This window comes from Chrysemys picta, chromosome 15 (genome assembly GCF_011386835.1).
Source record: "Chrysemys picta bellii isolate R12L10 chromosome 15, ASM1138683v2, whole genome shotgun sequence".
NCBI lineage: Eukaryota > Metazoa > Chordata > Testudines > Emydidae > Chrysemys > Chrysemys picta.
The window spans coordinates 12881414-12901962 of NC_088805.1; the positions used below are offsets into that span (position 1 = coordinate 12881414).

At 47.3% G+C, this 20549-nt stretch overlaps 1 protein-coding gene across 2 annotated transcripts in view; it reads left to right on the forward strand.

Annotated features, from left to right (window-relative positions):
- Positions 1-20549, forward strand: part of BCR (BCR activator of RhoGEF and GTPase) — a 142313-nt gene that overhangs the window by 66657 nt on the left and 55107 nt on the right. For both annotated transcript variants that reach the window (XM_005288606.5, XM_065567916.1), the window contains exons 2-4: positions 3539-3723; positions 14799-14903; positions 15603-15788. In XM_005288606.5, coding sequence (XP_005288663.1) covers positions 3539-3723; positions 14799-14903; positions 15603-15788 — 476 coding nt within the window. The remainder of the gene's footprint in view (positions 1-3538; positions 3724-14798; positions 14904-15602; positions 15789-20549) is intronic.

The following is a 20549-nucleotide window of genomic DNA, read 5'->3' on the forward strand; positions in this document are numbered from 1 at the left end:
GATCTCTCAGGACCACGGCCGACTCTGTCACCCCGACCTGCAATCGCTCCACCTTACAGCGTAGATGCTCCATGGCTGAATCGTACAGAGCTACGATGCTCACATCCCGTGCAACAGATTCTGCTGGGAAGTAGAAAGCCCTCTACACGGACCACTTACTTAGCCAAGTGGAAACGGTTCTCCTGTTGGCGCAAGTAGCGGGCCACGCCACCCTTGCAGGCGTCTATTCCTTTTATACTCCAATATCTCCTATCCCTGAAACAGCAGGGCTTGGCGATATCTTCAATCAGGGTTCACCTGGCCGCTATATCGACATTCCACCCAGGAGAACTTGCTTCCTCGGTCTTCTCTAACCCGATGGTCGTCAGATTCCTCAAGGGCTTAGACCGGCTGTACCCACAGCAACGCCAACCCGTTCCGGCGTGGGATCTTAACCTGGTTCTCTCCAAGCTCACAGGGCCCCCGTTCGAGCCATTGGCTACCTGCTCACTCCTGTACCTATCTTGGAAGACAGTCTTCCTTGTAGCCATCACTTCAGCAAGGCGTGTCTCTGAAATCAGGGCACTCATGTCTGAGCCTCCGTACACAGTTTTCCATAAAGACAAGGTGCAGCTCCGCCCCCACCCTGCCTTTCTTCCCAAGGTAGTTTCAGCTTTTCATGTGAACCAGGATATATTTCTCCCGGTCTTCCATCCTAAGCCGCACGCAAACCGTCAAGACCAGCGTCTGCATTCCTTGGACGTACGCAGGGCCCTGGCTTTCTATATTGAGTGTACGAAGCCATTTAGGAAGACGACGCAACTCTTCGTTGCAGTGGCCGACCGGATGAAAGGCTTACCGGTCTCCTCACAACGTCTCTCCTCTTGGATCACGTCCTGCATTCGTGCTTGCTACGACCTGGCCGGTGCCCCGACGCCGCGCCTCACCGCCCACTCCGCGAGGGTCCAAGCCTCCTCGACTGCCTTCCTGGCTTGAGTCCCGATCCAGGACATTTGTAGAGCTGCGGTTTGGTCATCGGTCCACACCTTCGCCGCTCACTATGCGCTGGTACAGCAGTCTAGAGACAATGCTGCATTCGGATCAGCGGTTTTGCACACAGCAATGTCTCACTCCGACCCCACCACCTAGGTAAGGCTTGGTAGTCACCTAATTGAAATCTATATGAGCAAGCACTTGAAGAAGAAAAACGGTTACTCACCTTTGTAACTGTTGTTCTTCAAGATGTGTTGCTCATATCCATTCCAAACCCGCCCCTTTTCCCCACTGTCGGAGTAACCGGCAAGAAGGAACTGAGGGGGTGCTGGGTCGGCTGGGGTATATATCCAGCGCCATGAAGGCGCCACTCCAGGGGGGCTCCACAGCCGACCCACCGGGTGTTGCTAGGGTAGAAAATTTCTCCGACGATCATGCACGCGGCGCACGCGCACACCTAATTGGAATGGATATGAGCAACACATCTCGAAGAACAACAGTTACAAAAGTGAGTAACCGTTTTTTTCAGTGCAGATCAGAAATGACGGTTTATAGAGCTTGTCAGTTGGTGAAGTACTGGATAAAAGAGACTTCAACTCCCACTGACTTTCCTGATTAGGGTAACCAGATGTTCCAATTTTATAGGGACAGTCCCAATATTTGGGGCTTTGGCTTATATAGGCACCTATTACTCTCTGCCCCCGTCCCGATTTTTCACACTTGCTGTTTGGTCACCCTATTCCTGATCCAACATACAATTCCCTCCCTGGCAGTCATTGTCCAGACCAACTCCACTGGGTCATATGCTTGGGCACAGGGGACTCTGGAAGGCCTCTATGCAAAGGACCCTTCTAAAGAACATGTATTTGCTTTTACTTTTCATTCCTGTGGTCCTTGCACTGTCTAACAAACTCCAGGGACTTGGGGAACTCAGGGTGGCACCACAAGGGTGTTGGTGGCTCAAGGCTCTTGAGGCTTTATTAAAATAACGTTTGTCATGGGTCTGTGAGGACCTAAGAGGCCCAGGCCTCAGACACTGCAGTTATTTAACTGGCTGGTGCTTGGTACAGTACAGAGGTTCTCTTCTACAGTTGATTTGTTGGGTTTTAAGTGTATCATTTGTATAAATTCCCCAGACCTACTTCCCCTACCCCAAACAAGCCCCTCAGTTCTAAAGGTTTATTTTGTGTCTCACACAAAGTGTGCATCCTTTGCTGGAGTGAGTCAGACTTTTTTGGAGGTGTAGGGTTGCCACCTGTCCAGGTTTTCCCAGGATTGTCGTTTTTTTGAGGTAGCTGTCCTGGGAAATTTGGATGGATGCTTAGGTGTGTAGTTTTATGGGCTCAGGATCATCCCAGATGCCCTGTGAGATATATATGTATTGGTACCTCAGAGGTGATGACCCTGTGGAGATGTCTCTGAGGGAGGAAAGTGATTTGTAAAATGTTACTCTTACACATCACCATGGTCAGGGGTTGCAGGGGATTGCTGGGTATATTTGGTAGCTGCTTGGCCTCATTACATTGGCAGAGCCTAAATAGTTTTGTGGAAAAGAGTCCAACTTAGTCCTATTTGTATTTCAGCCTGTATTTAATGCACAGTCTTAAGTTGGGCTCCTCATACTCCCAAAACAGAAGGACCTGTCTTCTGTGCGGTATCTAAAGCTAGAGTTATTCACTTCTAGGCTACACCAGAGATGTTGGGCAAAGTGTTCAGTGTGTGGCCTTCACACTCCACTTATAGCAGCTTTCTGTTCTCCTCCAGCACAGGATGCAAAGAACAGTTCTCCCATCTGCCTTTTCTGCAGAGGTTCACTCGCTTTTCACCAAATGATGGTTAATTTGACATACTCTCCCTACGCTTGATGAATGAATCAGGAATCTAAGGAGGAGGGACATCCACCAAGGGGTCTTTTGCGGTTGTTTGTTTTTGGCAGCATGGCTGTTCGCTTTGCTCGTAAGATCTTTCTTTCCTAGTCTTCCTGTTGCTGAGAGGTCTGGAGAAACCCTGGATTTCCATCCTAGTGTATGTCAGTTTATGAAGTCTGTATCATTGCTAACGTTCGTGGAGGCCTCATCTATATTGATTGTGCTAAATGGACGAGGTTCATTGCCCTGACCCATCATGCTCATCTTATGAAAATGAGGCACTGAGAGATATAATCATGGATTGGCAACTCATGGAGGGCACCCCACAAGAACCTTGCTAGGAATTCTTTAACATTTTAAAGAAAGTTTATGCATTAAGCACAAATGCATTAATATTTAACATTATTCAATAAGGGCAAAACCCAGGGATTGAACTGTCATTAAGTAAAGAATAATTTATGTTAGGTATCAGAAAAGGCTTTATTTCCCACAGTTAATAATGAGTGGAATAGGGTGTCTGCTTAACAAGCGGGAGTTTGTTACAGCTCCATCCCAGGCTTAAGTGTATCTCTCTATCAATAATTGTGGATTTGCTGAATATTGACAAGACATATGTCCTTGTTGGGAGCAGGGAGTGGACTCGGCCTATGCTTATCTCCTTCACAGTTCTGTTTTTGAGCTAAGCTTTTTTTCTACAGATGCTTCGTTCAGTGGAACGCCACCTAGTTATGCCTATGATGCAGACCGTGCCGAAGAACAGCGGCGACACCATGACATGATGCCCTACATTGATGACTCTCCATCCTCCTCACCCCATCTCAGTTCCAAGAGTCGGGGCAGCCGAGATACTCTCTCCTCAGGGTCTTTGGAGTCCACAAAATCAGTGAGTCCTTTTTAGTCTCTTTGAGCATGGAATCAGGTGTGTGTGTGTGTGTGTGTGTGTGTGTGTGTGTGTGTGTGTGTGTGACTAGCATGGGAAGGAGGACTGATTGACATGTGATAGTGGTACCTGCTAGGAATGGAGCATTTAAGGTAAAAGTGGCTTTCAAGTGTTCATCCCATGTTTCATGGATGTGTAACGGGTGTACAAATGTAAGGCCAATTGTTCAGCCTCACTCCTGTGAGTCAGTAACCCTGTTGAATCAATGAGATTACTCAGTGAATAAGGGCTGCAGAATCAAGCTCTAAATACCAGCTGATGCTTTTAGAGAAGATCTTGGACCAAACACTGTAAAAAGACATGCTGAGGGGGTACATGGTAATTATGATTTGTGGCCAAAAAAAATTGGGGGAGGGAGGAACAGGAGGGGGTTGGATGGGAGTGAAGTATGCTCAGGTAACTCTCAGACTTTGACAGGTAAAGTCAAGTTTTGAAGCTTGGAGGACAACAGGGATTAAAATTGCCATGCGATTAAACTCTGAAGTGTGGTGACGGTGCATATGAAATAGATGCTTCTTGATTAAAAAATGTACTGTGTGCACTCAGTAGCTGCTCATGTGACCACCTGCAATAGACCTTAGAGCTGACTGGATCCATTGTGCCAATGTGTAAACACTTCCAGGAGGGAGATTTTTTTAACCTTAAAAGAATTAATAATCCCCCCTCCCTCTCCCAATAACTAAATGGGTAATTAACTCAAGTTCAGTCAAATTTAACTGTTAGCTCAATGTGACTCACTAGAAATGAAATGCAGCTGCAGACAGCAAGGGTTTTCTTCCAAATGTAATGTTTATAATCAGAAATCAAAATGGGTTATTGACTTGGGCAAAGAGGAGTAATGGAAAATTCCCCGGCCTGGAGTTCCACCCTGTCCTGTGACTCTGGGTGCAGAGCTCGACTTTCCAAAAGGCGTTCCCACCCTCCACCCCCTACCTCAAAGCTGCCAATTTGCAATCCTTCCCCAAGCACCTGTTCAGGAGGATAGGTAGAGCTGAGCGTAGCTCGTCCGGCCCCTGTCACACTCGCTGTCGTTACAGCATTATCCATCAGGAATGGTGCTTCTATTCATACTTGAGTTCTTGGTTCTCTTTATTACAGAAATTAAATATGAGGGGGAAAGATAGCAAAAATGTAACTAGAAGGATGTGAGGGGCTGTGACAGACAATCCCAGCACGGGCAATCCTGGGACAGCCCTGCAGTATCCGGCTGGAGCATCTGGGTCATTTCATTCTGATGGGAAGAGTGCTAACATGCCTCAGTGGTAGAGTTCCTTTACTTCCTGGAGTGACCACTTGCTGCAGGTGCCGACGTCAAAGTGGCTTGTTATAAATCGAGTATGGGGAAATCTGCTTGTGCCTGTTGCTTCATAGATGAGTGGATGGCTGTGCTCATTAGGGTTCGTTCCTGTCCAGCGCAGTAAAACTGCTACGAGAGGGGCACCAGCACTACCTCAGATTCCTGACCCTGAGCTGCAATTAAAGCTCCTTAAAGTGACCCTGATGACACTGTAAGTAATCTGCAGATATTGGTGCCAGCACACGTGAGGAAGTGTCAGCCACAGGGATTACGAGGTTAATTTCAACCCTGTTACAATATTTTACAGCCACATTAATTCCCTTGTTACTGCAAGTTGCAAAGCCACTTGTCATTGTGGTTGCGCTTGCAGCTGCTTTGGAAAAGGTGTCACTGTAACAAAGGATAACGTGCCCACGGTGGTGCACTGAGGCAAGCGCACAAAACATATTTGACCAGAAGCCTGTAAAGCTGTCACATGCACCTCCTGGATTTCCTTTCCCACAGTCGCTGAAAACCAGAAGATCGTGTGTAAATAGGAGCTTTCTCCTCTACAAGTAGCTTTGTTCTTCTGCCTGATTCAGTCAGTGGTGTCTAGGGGGACTTTTCCAAATTCTCCAGTCCCCCCAGTTTCTCTCACTGGTTCTCAGTCCCATCCGCCTTGTCCAGCCACTAACAGCCTCCCCTACCCATCCCCCACTCCCAGTCTCCTTGCCCAGTCCGTCACAATCTCCCCCAGCTTTCAGTCCTAGTCTGCTTGCCTACCAAGTTCCAGACACCCCCTGTCCCCCAATTCTCAGTCTATTTACCCATCCAGTTCCGTCTCCACTCTCCCCCAGTTTCCAGTCACAGGTGGGGTTTTTTTCTCCCTCCAGTGGCAGTGTCCTCCAGCTCCTTGGCCCAATCTATTCCTTTCCAAACACCCAGCCTCATGATCTGTCTCATCTATATTCAAGTCAGGTGGCTTCCTCCTCCATGCTGCCTGAGAGAGTGCAGAAGAGACAGACGCTCTGTTCTCAGTCCCAGTGCCCAGCCTCACCCTAGCCCAGAGCAACTGTGAGGAAATGGACTGTGCATGCACAGTTCTGTCACATGTAGGAGCTATGGGGACTGGAAATGGAGCATGCTTAGTTTCTGCGAGGCGATGGTGCACACACTGTTTGGCCTGCAGTAGCGGCGTGAGGAATTAGAGCGTGTTCTTTGTGTATGGAATCTTTGGAGATTTTTGCTGCTAAACTCTAAGAAATCTCTACTGGCAGGTGCGAACTGAGATTTTTTTTCAAAGGCCACATTTGGGTGGATTTTGACAGAAACAGCACAAGGCACATCCCTGACACAAAGGCCATCTCCCCGGCCAAATTTCAAGTCCCTGCTCCTGAACATTGTACCCGAGCAGCTTCTCAAAAGAAAAGGTTACCAGAATCTTTTTTTTTTTTTTTTTTTTAACATTGCAAAGCAATGTGGGTTTTTTTCCTAGCCTCATTCTTGGAAACTGCTGAATCATTTCGTCTGAAACTTTTTTTGGAAATTTTCAGCCTGAGACATGCAGGTGGTGTTGAAAATTTCAGCCCAAATAGTTGAAGTCTGGCAAAGTTGAAAACAGGATATAATAATATGAAGTGTGGGGCAACCTTAATAATAGGCAGTTCTACCAGCCTTGCCTATAATAGAGAGGTTACGTTTGTATTTGGGAGTGGGAACTGGAGTTAGTAGCTGGTCCGCATAAACGGAGCTTACCTCTGGGCATATAGGAGTGCTGGGGCAGTCAGTGGCACATGTCACTAAAGGAGAGTTCTGACAGCTTGGAATTCAAACTGGGGGCTTGTTGCTGGAAAGACGGGTACAGGAAGGCATAGCGCTCAGAGCAGGTCAGGATCGGGTGGGGGAGTTCCCCAGTTTTGGTGGTGGCTATTGCGGGGCTTGTTACGATGGAGCGAATGTTGCGTCCTCTTGAGGTGAGGGAAGGAAGCAAGGAGAAAGAACAGGGACAAGAGAAGAAATTTATCTGTAGGAACTTCCTGGCCCCAAGCAGCACCCCAGCCAGACAAGTGAAGCGTGTGGAGCTGGGTTGGGTCACGTCCCTGGTGTTCCCCATCCAAACTGCTCCAGCAATGCAGCGTATGTAGGGATGTAATGACAATGCGGGGTTGAGGGCAGGCGTGCTGCCCCCAGAAAAATTACAAATATCCATTTCTTGCATGTTCAGATCAGTTTTGTGCCAAATCCAATCTCTTGTATGATTTCTCTCTCTCCCCTTTCAAGGGGTGGGAGTGTCAGAACTGGCCTCCTTTCCCAGTAGGAGGAGGAAACTGGGTCATGAATGGGGACTCCGGCTGGGATGCCCCCTCTTCCCTGGTCTGCTTCAGCCGTGGTAACACCCACTGGCAGGGAAAGACCCAGATGCCCCCTAGCCAGCAGAGCCGGTCCTAGGCATAAGCAGACTAAGCAATTGCTTAGGACCCCAAACAGTTGAAGGGGGACCCCCTCTTTGCTTTTTATTATGTGTTGGGGGGGGATATTCCTGCTTAGGGCCTCCAATGGGCCAGCACTGCCTCTGCTACACAGGCTCCAGCTCCTCCTGCTGCTCCCATTGCCAACCAGAGAGGAGCAGCAGCTCTGGGGGAGCAGGTTTCCTCCAGAGCAGGGGGAGCTCCCCTCCCTTGGCTTTAGCCAAGTAGGGGGAGCTAGACTTTAACCCCTGGATAGAGTGCTGTCAGCTTCAATCCACCTATGGTAATTTCCCCAGGCACCAGCTTTTAGATCCCTTTTTCTCGACGGGTGCCTACATCTCTGCGGTTCCTCTGCTGGGCACCTGTTTCAGCCTGCTCTTGTAACCATCTGTGCTCTTTGGGGAGTCCAGAATGTCACTCAAACCTGCAGACAGTGCTGCCCCATCAGCCCTCTTTGCTTGCTCTGGATCCATCTCACTACCTCCCATTCAGTCTGCTACCCCGTCTTTCATTTGTGCATTGAGCCTTTAGGTTCTCGGGTTCTCACACCTGTCTCAAAGTGCCTAGCACTGTTGTTGCTCTGCAAATAATAAATAGTAAGCCGAGGGCCTGGATTCAGGCCCTTAGCAGGGTTAAAAATCCCCACCCCAAAGTGTTTAAAGTCCTGCCTCTCTGTGAATGCTTAGGGACCTTAAATAGTCCTTTTAATTAAAAAAAAAAATGTAATCTCTATAGTTTATCGTTGTTCTCCTGCTTTGTGATTCATCAATTCTGAGCGCAAGCAGGAAGCAGAGGGGTTTAAATTCCCCAGCGCCTGGTGAGGGTGAGAGCTAGGAAGAACACTGAAGTTACTGTGTAAGGCTACACTTCTGTGTTTAAATCATCCAGAACTTTGACTGCTCCTGCCAATATAACCAGGGCTGGAGTTCTGGAAACTAGTAGCGTCAGGAATTGGAACTCCCTTTTCTAAAGCTGGCCTCTGACTGGTGTGAAAAGCTCTGCCTCCCATGCTTACAAAAGTCCTTTATTGCAAATTACCAAAGCAGACGCTCTCTGGGTGACAGTCACTGGAAAGATGACCTGCACCCGCCTATCTGGCGTTTCCTGAGAGTCAGAGAATGTCCTCCAGCAATGTGAGGGAGTGAGGGGCAAGCTACCCCACCTGATCTGCTCCCAACTGTTGACTCCACTTCCCACTGTGGCACCCCTGGGGCAAAACACACCAGTTTTTTCCCTACAGACCTTGTTCCTTGTTGGAGGGGAAGGGAGGGGACAGGCACAGCACCTCCTACTCAGGTTTGCGCATGCAGCTGACAGGATCTGTCAGGGAAGAAAAACCAGGGTGACTTCTGAAACTGCATCAGCACCTCAGAGGATCTTGTCCCCAGAACAGCCCTATGGCTTTGCTCTGGCTCTGTCTGCACATCTTTCCCCAGCACCTCCAAATCTGCCCCCTCCCACTTTCTCCCTGTTTCATTCTGTCATTTCCCCTCAGACCTTTTCATTCCTTCTCCTTGTCTTGCTATGTCTCCTTCCGAGTTTTGTTTGTGATCTCTCTCCTGTCTTCACTTTCTGCTATCCCCTCCATCCCCCACACTCTTTCCCTCTCCGATTCTTTCTTTCTCTCTGCTGTTTAATGGCTTTGCCTGGATGTACAAGCCCTTCCTGAAAATAGCTGGCACACACAGCATTGATGTTATAAATAATGTTGGCTTCTCTCCCTGCTCCCACCCAGCCCTCATTGCATGAAGCAGGGCTGGCCTGGTTACAGAATCCTTCCCTGTTTAATATCTCCCAGACAATGAGACACCTCCAGCCTATTAAACAGAAGCCTCCAAAGATATTTACCATTTTAAAAATCATACTTAATAATTTTTCCCCTTTGAAGGCTGCCAGCCTCTCTGAGACTCAGAGCCATCCTTACTGGAAACTTCTCCTTTGAACATGCTAATTGCGTGGTTTCCGAAAACATTGTACCAAAGGGTGGGGAGAGATTTAAAGATCCCTTTAATACACCCACTCAGAGGCAACATTTCCCTTCACAGGGAGATGCCAGCTGGGGCTGCTTTGTAAAATCGTATTCATCGTGTTTCCAATTTCTTAATCCGTATGCTCCCAACATTTACAATAAAACGATTATTACTGTTAATTTAAACAACAGCCAAAAAGCCCTGAGTCCTTTAAACAGATTTGGGAAGAGCTGTATCTGTCTAATCCTTGGAGCTGGTGAATCCCAGGCTTGCAGTAATTGAATACAACACGCAGTGCCAACCTGGTTAGTAAACTAAAGTACTTAGACTGACAAGTTGTAAACACATTCGAAACAGCTCTGGCCCTGGGCCAGTGTACGCAGAGTGTATAATATCCAGCAATTTTTAACCACTCAGACTGGCCTGGAATCAGGTTGCAGGATTGCACCAATGGCAGCGACCCAACGTATCAGCTTTGAAATCCCCAGGAGAGCTGAATGCACAGTCCAGCTGTGGAGGAAACACCAGCCTGTGAATAGTGCTGCTGGCAACCCATGCTCCTGAAGCTCTTGTTCTAATCAGTGCTCCCTCTTCCTCCTCCATGTTCTGCCTGCAGCTCGGGGAGAGCAGGAGCAGAGAGCACTGATTACAACAAGCTTCAGAGCTGACTTGGTGCAAAGCTTCACAGAGAGAGCTCTCACGATTGACAGATGGGCTCTGGCTGCTGCCACGAGATGCTCTTACGAGATGCATTTATTTTTAAATTTGTGGAGGAGGGTAGCTGAGGGGAGGTGGGGGAGGAGGGTTCGAGAGGAAGGGGAGGAAAGGGTTGGGGGAGGGATAGAATCAGGATGCTTGCTGGACACCTACAAGTGAAAAACGGGCCAAGCCAGCCTGAGAGGAAGCCCCGCATCCACCCCTCCCCAGGTCAGGCAGGGAATATATTGCTTTCCGCCATGCGCTGCTCCTGCACCCTGCTGATGACTCCCCACTTTCGTCTTGTAGGAGTGCTGCCGCTTGGCCAGTGTTAATTTGGTAAATGTAGGGCCTACTTCCCACCCCGCTCTGCAACAGCTGGGTGTGCTCAGACTCAGAGTTCCTTCTCCATGTGAGTGGAGGAGTTCCTAGTCCTAGCAGATGTTCCTCTCCCCCATGTGCGACGGGGCTGTTTTTCCATGTGTATGTGCTCGGCATTCCACTTCTTTCTCTACCTGGACTGCAGAAGCACGGCAAGGAGTGAAGCTCTGGTCCCTGGGGCACTCCCCTTGTTTGTTAGAAGCACCAGGCGGAGCAGTGAGTGCTCTTGGAATTGGTGTGCACCTCCCTGCTCTGCCTCTTTGCTTCAGTGGGGGAGAAGGGCGTGGCCTCCTTGCCCACGCCTGCTCACCACTTTGACTCACCACTGAGGAGAGGGTGAGACCATTTCCAGTTCTGCAGATGGGAAAGGAGACGGCAGTTGGATGATTGAAACTAACTCCCTGTTCCTGCACCTGCTGAAGTCTGGTGCCAAATTCCCCATGACTTTCCTGGGCCCAGAGTACATTTCCCTGAGCGGGATATAAAGAGTGGAGGATGCAGTCCCCCTTGGAGGATGAAGAGGTCCTGGTGCTGGATCCTGATGCGCTTCTGGTGGCGAGAGCTGCCCACTCAGTAAGGTACCAGATAAAACTATCAAAGCAGGAAATGTGCATTGGATCATCGGTTCTCAGGAGGGAAGTGTTGAGCAGCAGCATAACCCAGGCAGAAGAAACGTGGTGTCTTATTGATCCCTGACAGCAGTGGGAGAAGCAGCAGCAGATCATCTGAATGAGCTCTAGGAATCCGTGTGTAATTTTCAGATACTGCCCTGGAAACCTTTAATGTGCTCTGAGGCTGTAGGTTCAACTCCCCTGGGGTTTCCTCATGCAGCTGCCGCACTGCAGCCTGAGGCAGCCAGGCCACTTGGGCTGGATAGAACTGAAGTCTCCAGCATCACACTTGAAGCTGGTTACATAAAAGGGATTAAAAACCACTGCAAAGCCTTTCAGAGGTGACCTCTCCATCTGATGGCCTTGGGGAGGCCAGCCACGGCAGAGTCCTGGGAGAGATGTTTGAACCTCTGAGGAGTAAATCTTTTATTAAATATATATTTATAATATATATAAGAAATTATATAGAATTGTTCATTTTAATATGTATATAAGAAATTTTAAGAGTCAAACCAGGAGCTTCCATCTTTACCATCTGAGAATGCCCAGTAGGGATTGTTAGAAATCGGAGCCAATTCCTATGAATGGGAAAACAGGGGCTTCTAGAGCTGGAAGAGAAACTGGGTGACAGTAAATCTATAGCAATATTTTTTGGGTTAACTTAAGAGATTTAAAGGACTCATCAGAATCGGACTGTCTCTGTCTATACAAAATTCATTATATCGCTCCTGTTCCGCAGCTTTGCAATTCCGTGTTTACAGATTGGGCCTGTTCCTCACAGTCCTACACTGTCATCAGGCAGGGCCTGCTGATGAGAATGACAGTGCCATATCAGTAAGGTACCAATCCCACCATTTGCAGCAGGAGGGAGGTTGAAGTGGTGATGGGTTTTTAACATTTTTTGTGAAGTTATTTGTAAACATTGCAACAAATCCTTGGCCGTCCAGGAGCTTCATGCCTGGCCTTGTATCACAGATCCGGGACACTGGGCATTTCGCAGCTACAGCCAGGAGAGAGCTCTGATCATCAAAGTGCCCTGGCTCCTTCCCCTTGAGTTGAAGGAAATCTGTTAAAAGTTTTACGCCTATGTTTTTGCTCTGTGTTTGTACTGTCCCTAGCCCAATGGAGCTGTGGTCCGGGGCAGGGCTCCTAGGCATTCCTGTTATATGAGTGATAAATAATAATCATAAAATAGATGAGCAGTTCTGATTATGTAAAGTAGAGGGCAGTGGTGCACGCATGTGGTGTGTGCGCACACACACACACACACACACACACACACACACACACACCCACCCCTCAGTATAGTATTTAAAGATGCTGTGCCTAATCACTGGTGTTTTCCTTGAAGCTTAAACTGTCTGCTGGATTACAAATGCCTGAGCTCCCCGGAAACTCCCTTTCAAGATGGCAAAATACATTGTGTCTCTAAGAATTTCACTGAAAGGAGGATGCAAACTCAAGTGCTTTCCTCTTCCATATCTTAGCTGGCTTGTGTATAGTTTTTACCTGTTGCTTTAGAGCAGCTTCCATCTACCGTTTCTTTTCACGAGGTGTTGCGATATTTGACATATTGCAGAACTACCAGAGAGGAGCCATTTTAAGGTCTTTCACTCTCAAAAAGTGCTTACACAATTTAATAAGAGTGCTAAAAAATGTTGTTGTTTTTGTTGCTGAGGCTTAACCCCAAAAGAGGATCCATCTCTCTTTCTCGGAGTTGCATGTGGGCTCAAAACAACATCATAATGAGACTGTTGCTGCAAACTTTACGATGGAGAGGCTACCCTCTCTCCATAATAAATCACACGTATCTCCAGAGCCCAAAACCAGGGTCTCCCAGCTAAAGGAGAGCTCTGTTAGCTTTCAGATATGGAAAAGACTCATGTTCAGCCAATAGCATGCAGCCTACTGTCATATTCACCTAGATCCCAATCCTGTTCCCACTGACATGAACAGCCAAAACCCTTCTGATATTCACTGGGGCAGGACTGATTCCCAAACTATCCGTGCACAGCCACCATAATGACTCTTCTAAACAATGCTCCTGTTTTCAAGGAGATTTGACTGTATGAGTGCTGGAAAGGGTTGTAGGCAGGACCGGCTCCAGGCACCAGCCGAGCAAGCTGGTGCTTGGGGCGGCAGCTTGTAGGAGACGGCATTCCGCCCAATCCTAGGGCGGCACGGCCGCTTTTTTTTTTTTTTTTGGTAGTGTTCCGCTCCGGCCGCCCTGTAAGGGGTGGCGGCGCGGAGGATGGGAGTGCCCTGCAGCAAGCCCGACAGGGCAGCCCGCATCCTTTCCTCCCAGCCGACCAGACCAGCGCAGAGCCCTCCCGGCAGGCGGCAGGGCCGCGTGGCAGCGCCCTGCTGAAGCCCCTTCTCTCTTTCCCCCCCCCACCCCCCCGCTCCCTCCCTCTGCTAGCGGGGGCACATCTGCAGCGCAGGGAGTCCCCCTGCACCCTGGCTCCTGCCGCCCTGCAGGGTTTTTTTGGGGGGGGGCTGCCAAAAAGCCAGAGCCGGCGCTGGTTGTAGGAAGCAGTGTTTTGCGTTAGTGGGAGACCAGGAAATGTAAAACAGAATTTCAAATAGATGGACATTTCTAATGAACTGTATTGTAACCATTGGACTCTTTTTCTTCAAACTTTGCAGAATTGCTTCCTTTTGCCTTTGAGATAAAATCTGGCTGTTTTCAGGCCAAATGAAGTTTCCAAGCCACAGTTTTATAGAGTTGCTAAAATGTGGTTTTATAATAGACACTTTAACTGAAGAGGTTACCTCTAGAACTGAGTAAATAATTGATTTTTTTTCGATTTGGTGTCTGAACTGAAAAAAATCAATAGAATTTTCTGGGGTTTTTTCACTCTGATGAAAAAATGTGACTGAAATGACATTTTGAAATGAACTGTTTTGATTTTTTCCCCCCTCATTTTATTTGGCTGAAAATATTTGCCGAATTTGCAGTTAGTTTTGGTTGCCCCAAAATTGCATTTTTTTGATGAATTTACTATACATCGCAAAAATGTTGCCCAGCTCTAGTTACCAGCTCTCCATAATATCTGTCTCTAGCCTTTATTATTACCCACATTACTCTTAATTCTTTTTTCCTGTCTTTCTCTTGTCTTTGCGTTTTCGCTTTTGGGTTGTCTCTGTGAAAGTACTAATGTTGCATGTAATCCAGATAAGAAAAACCCATTTAGAGAATCAGCACTGAGATTCCAACCAAGTAGTGGAGATTATCCTACCCGCTAAATAAAATAGACCTGTTAAAAGAATAACCACTGGGGCAAGTTGGTGCCTGAGAACTACCTTAGCAAATGGCAAAAAAGAAACAAGCAGTCATCTCGTGGAAACCCCAGACTTCTGGGGTGGGAAGGGGTGTCCAGTGACACACACAATTATTAGTCGAGCTCATGGAGAATTATCATTACGTTTCTAAGTTACTGGGTAAATAAACTCTGTATATTATTTTTATCTTTGTACGTGTGCCCAGAAGCTGAGTGAGTGTCACATTCTTTATTAATCTATAACTAAATACAATAAATTTAGTTTGCCCTGAGGTCATATTTTCTAGGCTGAATAATGCTCCCCACTCCTTTCCTTTCATCTTCTTTCTCTGTAGAGTGAGCCAGATTTGGAGAAGGGCTTGGAGATGAGAAAATGGGTCCTGTCTGGAATCCTAGCCAGTGAGGAAACCTACCTGAGCCACCTAGAGGCTCTGCTGCTGGTAAGCACCTGTCACAGTCACCAGATTTAATGATAATCTTCACATTTCCAGAGCAACTTTCATTCAAAGATTTCCAAGAGCTTCACACACACTGACCGTCTCACAGTGACCAGGTGAAATGTAGGTAATTGTTATCCTCATTTTGCAGGTGGAGAAATGGAGGCATAGAAAAGCAAAGGGACTTGTCCTAGGTCACACAGGGAGTCATTGGCAGAGCTCGGAATAGAACCCAGGAGCCCTGACTTCTAGTCCTCCTGCTTTAACTAATACACCTGCTGCCCGCCAGCTAGTGGAATAGAGATTAAGGGGACAAAACAAGGGGCTCAGGGACTGTAATTTCAGCATTCGTATCCTGGGAAAATCTGTGAACTGGAAGTTGCTGAACTACCCCAAGCCCTGACTTCTAGTCCTGCTTTAACTAATACACCTGCTGCCCGCCAGCTAGTGGAATAGAGATTAAGGGGACAAAACAAGGGACTCAGGGACTGTAATTTCAGCATTCGTATCCTGGGAAAATCTGTGAACTGGAAGTTGCTGAACTACCCCAAGGAGAGAATTGGTACAGTCTAGTGTTCAGAGAGTCACTGAAGTGTCAGTGGGAACATCCTGTAACAGAATAGGAAGGAGGCATTAGAACATGACGACAAAGACAAGTTTACTTGGTGCGTGTAGTAACAATCTCCTCGATTCTACTTTTAGCCCATGAAGCCTTTGAAGGCTGCTGCCACCACTTCTCAGCCTGTACTGACCAGTCAGCAGATTGAGACTATTTTCTTCAAAGTGCCTGAGCTGTATGAGATCCACAAAGAGTTCTATGATGGGCTCTTTCCCCGCGTCCAGCAGTGGAGTCACCAGCAGCGAGTCGGAGACCTCTTCCAGAAACTGGTGAGTGAGCTGCCACCACCAACGCTCCTTTAACCTCCGGTTTCAGAGTAGCAGCCGTGTTGGTCTGTATCCGCAAAAAGAACGGGAGTCCTTGTGGCACCTTAGAGACTAAATTTGTTAGTCTCTAATGCCACAAGTACTCCTGTTCCTTTAACCTCAGCACAGTTTAAATAGGCGTGTCTGCCAGGTGTGTCTGAGACTCGCATTCATTCCTTTGCATGGCTCTGGTGTGTGGAGGTCCATGGCTGGATGAGGTGATAGAATTTTAAATTCGTCTTTCCACTGTGGAGGGGTCATAACTAGGCCGGCAGTTTTGTGCTTAGAGGCTACATCATGATCCCACCAATATTACAAACACAGTCCATCTTCCAGAAGACTTTAGAGCTCCCCTGCAGTGTGTCACTTGCTGATCATTCAGTTACCAAGGAGGCTGGCATGGCATCCTGACACTTGAGAGAGAGAGAGACTGTCGGAGCCCTTTGGAGGCACATAGAATAGAGTTCAGTTTCATATTTCACTTCTTGTATAAAATATCCCGTGACACTGCATAGGAGTGAATTAGATGCTAGTGGTGCATTGGCTGTGCAATTACTCAGTATGATTCATATGCTGCCTTGGAGGTTGGAACCATTGTGGTGGAGGACTTCCAAGCAGCTCTCAGAACCCTGCAGTTCTGTCCTCAAACATCCTGTGTCATACCTGACCATCCAGCCTGTTTGAACATGATTTCCTTTGGAACCTGCTAGTCCTGTTCCAGAGCAAGCTACAGGGATTACTACAGAGTGACAGGAAGTGTGTTCTCTCATCCTAGAGACTTACTACTATTATTTATTACGTGTGTTGTGATAGCACCTAGGAGCCCCAGTCACAGACCCTGACCACATTGCTCTGTACAAATGGAGAACCAAAACATCATCTGCTGCATCCACATCCCCTGCTGACCCCCTCAGCACATGTGGTAGTGCATTTCACTAGCATTTGCAAAATTCTAATTAAAACTTACTAGCCCAGGCACAAAATCCATGTGCCCAGCCTGACCATGCCAGTGATGATATTGACAAAACTAATGAGATTTTACTCCTCCATCAGTAGACCCTTGCTCACCCTGTATTAACAGACATATAACACTCTGCCAGCTCTGCACTAGACTGCCAGATCAGCTGCTAGGACCTTGGTGGTGTTTCTTCCTCCTTGAACCGTTCCTGCTGTCTGTGCTCATCTGCCACAGGTCTGGGGGCAGTAGAGCGAGGCAGCCTCACGGGGAATAACCATGTTCTTTCACTATAACCATAGCCAAGGTCAAAACTACAGGTAGCTGCTTAGGTTGTGCACACAGAAGGCCCCTTATTAGGAATTAGCATCTCAAATCCTTCCTTTGTCTCTGCTCTGGCAGCCGGTCCTCTCTTGGAGCTAGTATAACCCAAGCCGTTATCAGATGATTGTTTGTTTCTTTTAGGCATTGCCTTGGGGCACTGCTGCTCTCACTTGGCCAGAGAAATGAATTAGTTTCAGATGTTTGAAAAAGGAAACTGCTGTGTGTGTTTATGTGCATTTCCACTTGTTGCTGCTCTGTTCCACCCCTCCCCTCGCCGCCTCCTATCCGTTTTGCTTTGCTCCATCTGCACTGTTGTTGTTACCTCGTGCTTTGATATTCCACCCTCCTCTCCCTGTGCTCCTGCTATTCCCTTTGCTGTGATGGTGGATGTGTTTTTTCAGTCTAAAAAGAACAGGAGTACTTGTGGCACCTTAGAGACTAACAGATTTATTAGAGCATAAGCTTTCGTGGACTACAGCCCACTTCTTCGGATGCATACAGAGGCATTTTCAGTCTGGTGCTGAGAGTTCCCCTAGCAAAGTTCAACAAAAGACCTCCGTGTGCAGAATACAACAGATGAGAATAAAGCAATTTACAGAGCCTGAAGATGACCTAGAGGTTCCCAAGCCAGATATACCTGATTGTCTGCATTCAAAAGGCATCCCTCTAGCCCCTCCCCTATAGTGTGCAGAAAGCAAAGGATTACAGGAGCTTCATTTTCTTTTCTAAAAAGAAAAGAATCTTCACATTCCTTAGGTGTCTCTGATTCCCTGAGTTGGGGAGACATTCCACTGAGTAGCTTATTGGATGGAGAGTGCAGTTCACCAGGGTCACTTAATTGTTAACATCTGTGTGGCAATGCACCAGCTCCCTTCCCTGTTGTCCCCCGTCTCAAGTCAATATTTTATGTGCCCTCCAGCAGCTCAAGACAAAACCGCAAGAAGCTGCCTTTCACTGCTGGTGTATTTCAGTCAGGAGGAGATTGGTTGGTACCTTCGCAGATAGCTCATGGACATGGTATGCGGGGCTCAGAGATTAGCTCACAAGGGCTGAGCCGCTTGCTAAAGCTGAGATGCAGGAAGAGTGCTGCAATCAAATGATGCTTGATAAACTGCCTTGAGAGGGTAGCGGAAATAATGCTACTAGCTGAGGGAGAGCTCTTCAGATGAATTACCATAGCTGGCTTGTCCCAGCAAGCTTTGACTTGCTGTATTGCTACTCTGGCCTGAGTTTAAGGCCGTGCCATACAGATCCCATGTACCTGGCATCCACGATACTCTTTTTCTGTTCCCCTGACCCTTTTGTGTTTGTAACAGAATTGGCAAGCTACGTTGGATCTGTGTTGGGAGCAGCTTTCCCTAGTGTAGCAATAACTCAGCGATGCGGAATGAACATCCCAGGGAGCTCTGGGCTTGCTTAGCTATTTCAGCTCTGGTGATTCAGTGCAGTGATCTGACAGATACTGCAACAGTCACTTTATTCCACTATTTTCTCTGACAAACTGAGCGTTTTGCTGTACTGGACAGAGCCAAACCATTCTTAGCAGGCAGTTAAAACCATCTCGACAAGAGAGAGAGTGCTGAAATACCAGACATTAGCGCATGGTCAGTCAGGACGCATATCAGGTCCTTTGAGCAGACTTTTCGCATGTGGCCATACCATGAGGTAGGATTATGGTGATAGTTTGGAGTCTTGATAATTGTACTCAGAGCACTAGTGGCATTCATAGAATATCATAAAAAGAAGAACAGGAGTACTTGTGGCACCTTAGAGACTAACAAATTTATTAGAGCTGTAGTCCACGAAAGCTTATGCTCTAATAAATTTGTTAGTCTCTAAGGTGCCACAAGTACTCCTGTTCTTCTTTTTGCGGATACAGACTAACACGGCTGCTACTCTGAAACCTATCATAGAATATCAGGGTTGGAATGGACCTCAGGAGGTCATCTAGGCCAACCCCTGCTCAAAGCAGCACCAATCCCCAGTTTTTGCCCCCAATCCCTAAATGGCCCCCTCAAGGATTGAACTCACAACCCTGGGTTTAGCAGGCCAATGCTCAAACCACTGAGCTATCCCTTCCCCCCATACCTATCTCCTAGAACTGGAAGGGACCCCGAAAGGTCATCCAGTCCAGCTGCCTTCACTAGCAGGACCAAGTACTGGTTTATTCTTTTTATTTAAACTGTAAAATAAAGAACCCTAGATTGAAACTGAAGGCAATACACCAAGGAGACTGGAATCTTACATATTGTGGCACTCTCTGCAGTGAGTTTCTGCTAACAGAAACCGTTAAGGTAGCTGTGTTATCCCACCTAGTCAGCTGGGGGAGAAAAAGCACCAGCTGTCAAGAGTAGAACGGGGTGAAATATTCTGAAAATACATTGGAGAGCTTTAAAATTTTTGGATTTTTAATGAAAAACTGAAATTGTGTCTCAAAAAAACCCATTTTTTTTAAAGTTAAACTTCTTCATTTTTCAAAAACAGAAAAATGTTTTTTACCAAAAACCAAATTGTTTTAGCAAAAAAAAAAAAAAATTGTTTCCAGTTTTTCATAGAAAAATGGGAAAATTTTAACCAAAATAAGAATTTTCTGTGAAAACGTTTATTTGGCTCAAAAAGGCATTTTTCATCCAAAAATGTCTTGATGATTTTTTGGATCGACTCTATTCAGGTGTGGTAGGGAAAGCAAGAGCCCTTGCACTAATGGAGAAATCAAAGCACTTATGTCCTAGAGATGGCGGCTAGGATGTGATTCCAAAATTGAAATGTTATAAGTCTCCCAGCAGAGACTACGGTCAGGATTACTGCTTGTTTGGGGGGAGTGGTACAACAGTGCGAGCGATGGATCATATGCTTTCTGCAGGCCTGGGGCCAGACCATCCCTGGCATCCGTGCACAGTTGCCACTGATTTCAGTAGGAGCTGTGCCATTGTACAGCAGGGCTGAAATTCGTTCCCTCGGCTCTCTGTGGAAAATCACTTTAGGAGGCAGCTCACCGTTTCTCAAGCTACCATTACTTAAATAAACTGTGTAGGGAAAGATGCACAGAGGTACTGGGAAGCTACTCGAGTGCCAGGCTCTCCTGCAGGAGGCAGTGTAGGGAATGATGCAGAAGTACTGTTTGTGGGGGAAGCTCACAGCTACGTTAGAAGGAGGGTCTCCGAGCTGGATTCTCTCTAGAATGGTGTAGGATCACTGGCTGTGGGGAAGTTCTCCGCTCCTCCGGTCCCAGTCTCTCAGCAGCAGTCACAGTAGGGAATACTGTCAGTGCTGGCAGTGGACACACGGTAGTCATAGGGTAAGTCAAGGATTGAAAATACCCTCCTCTCCTTTTCAGTAGAGTCCTTCAGTGCTCCTTCTGTTGGTGTTTTTCTGATTGTACGCTGGGGAGCCCATTTGAACTGCCGAGGTGTTTATAGCACAGCTGCATGTGTCTGCAACACAAA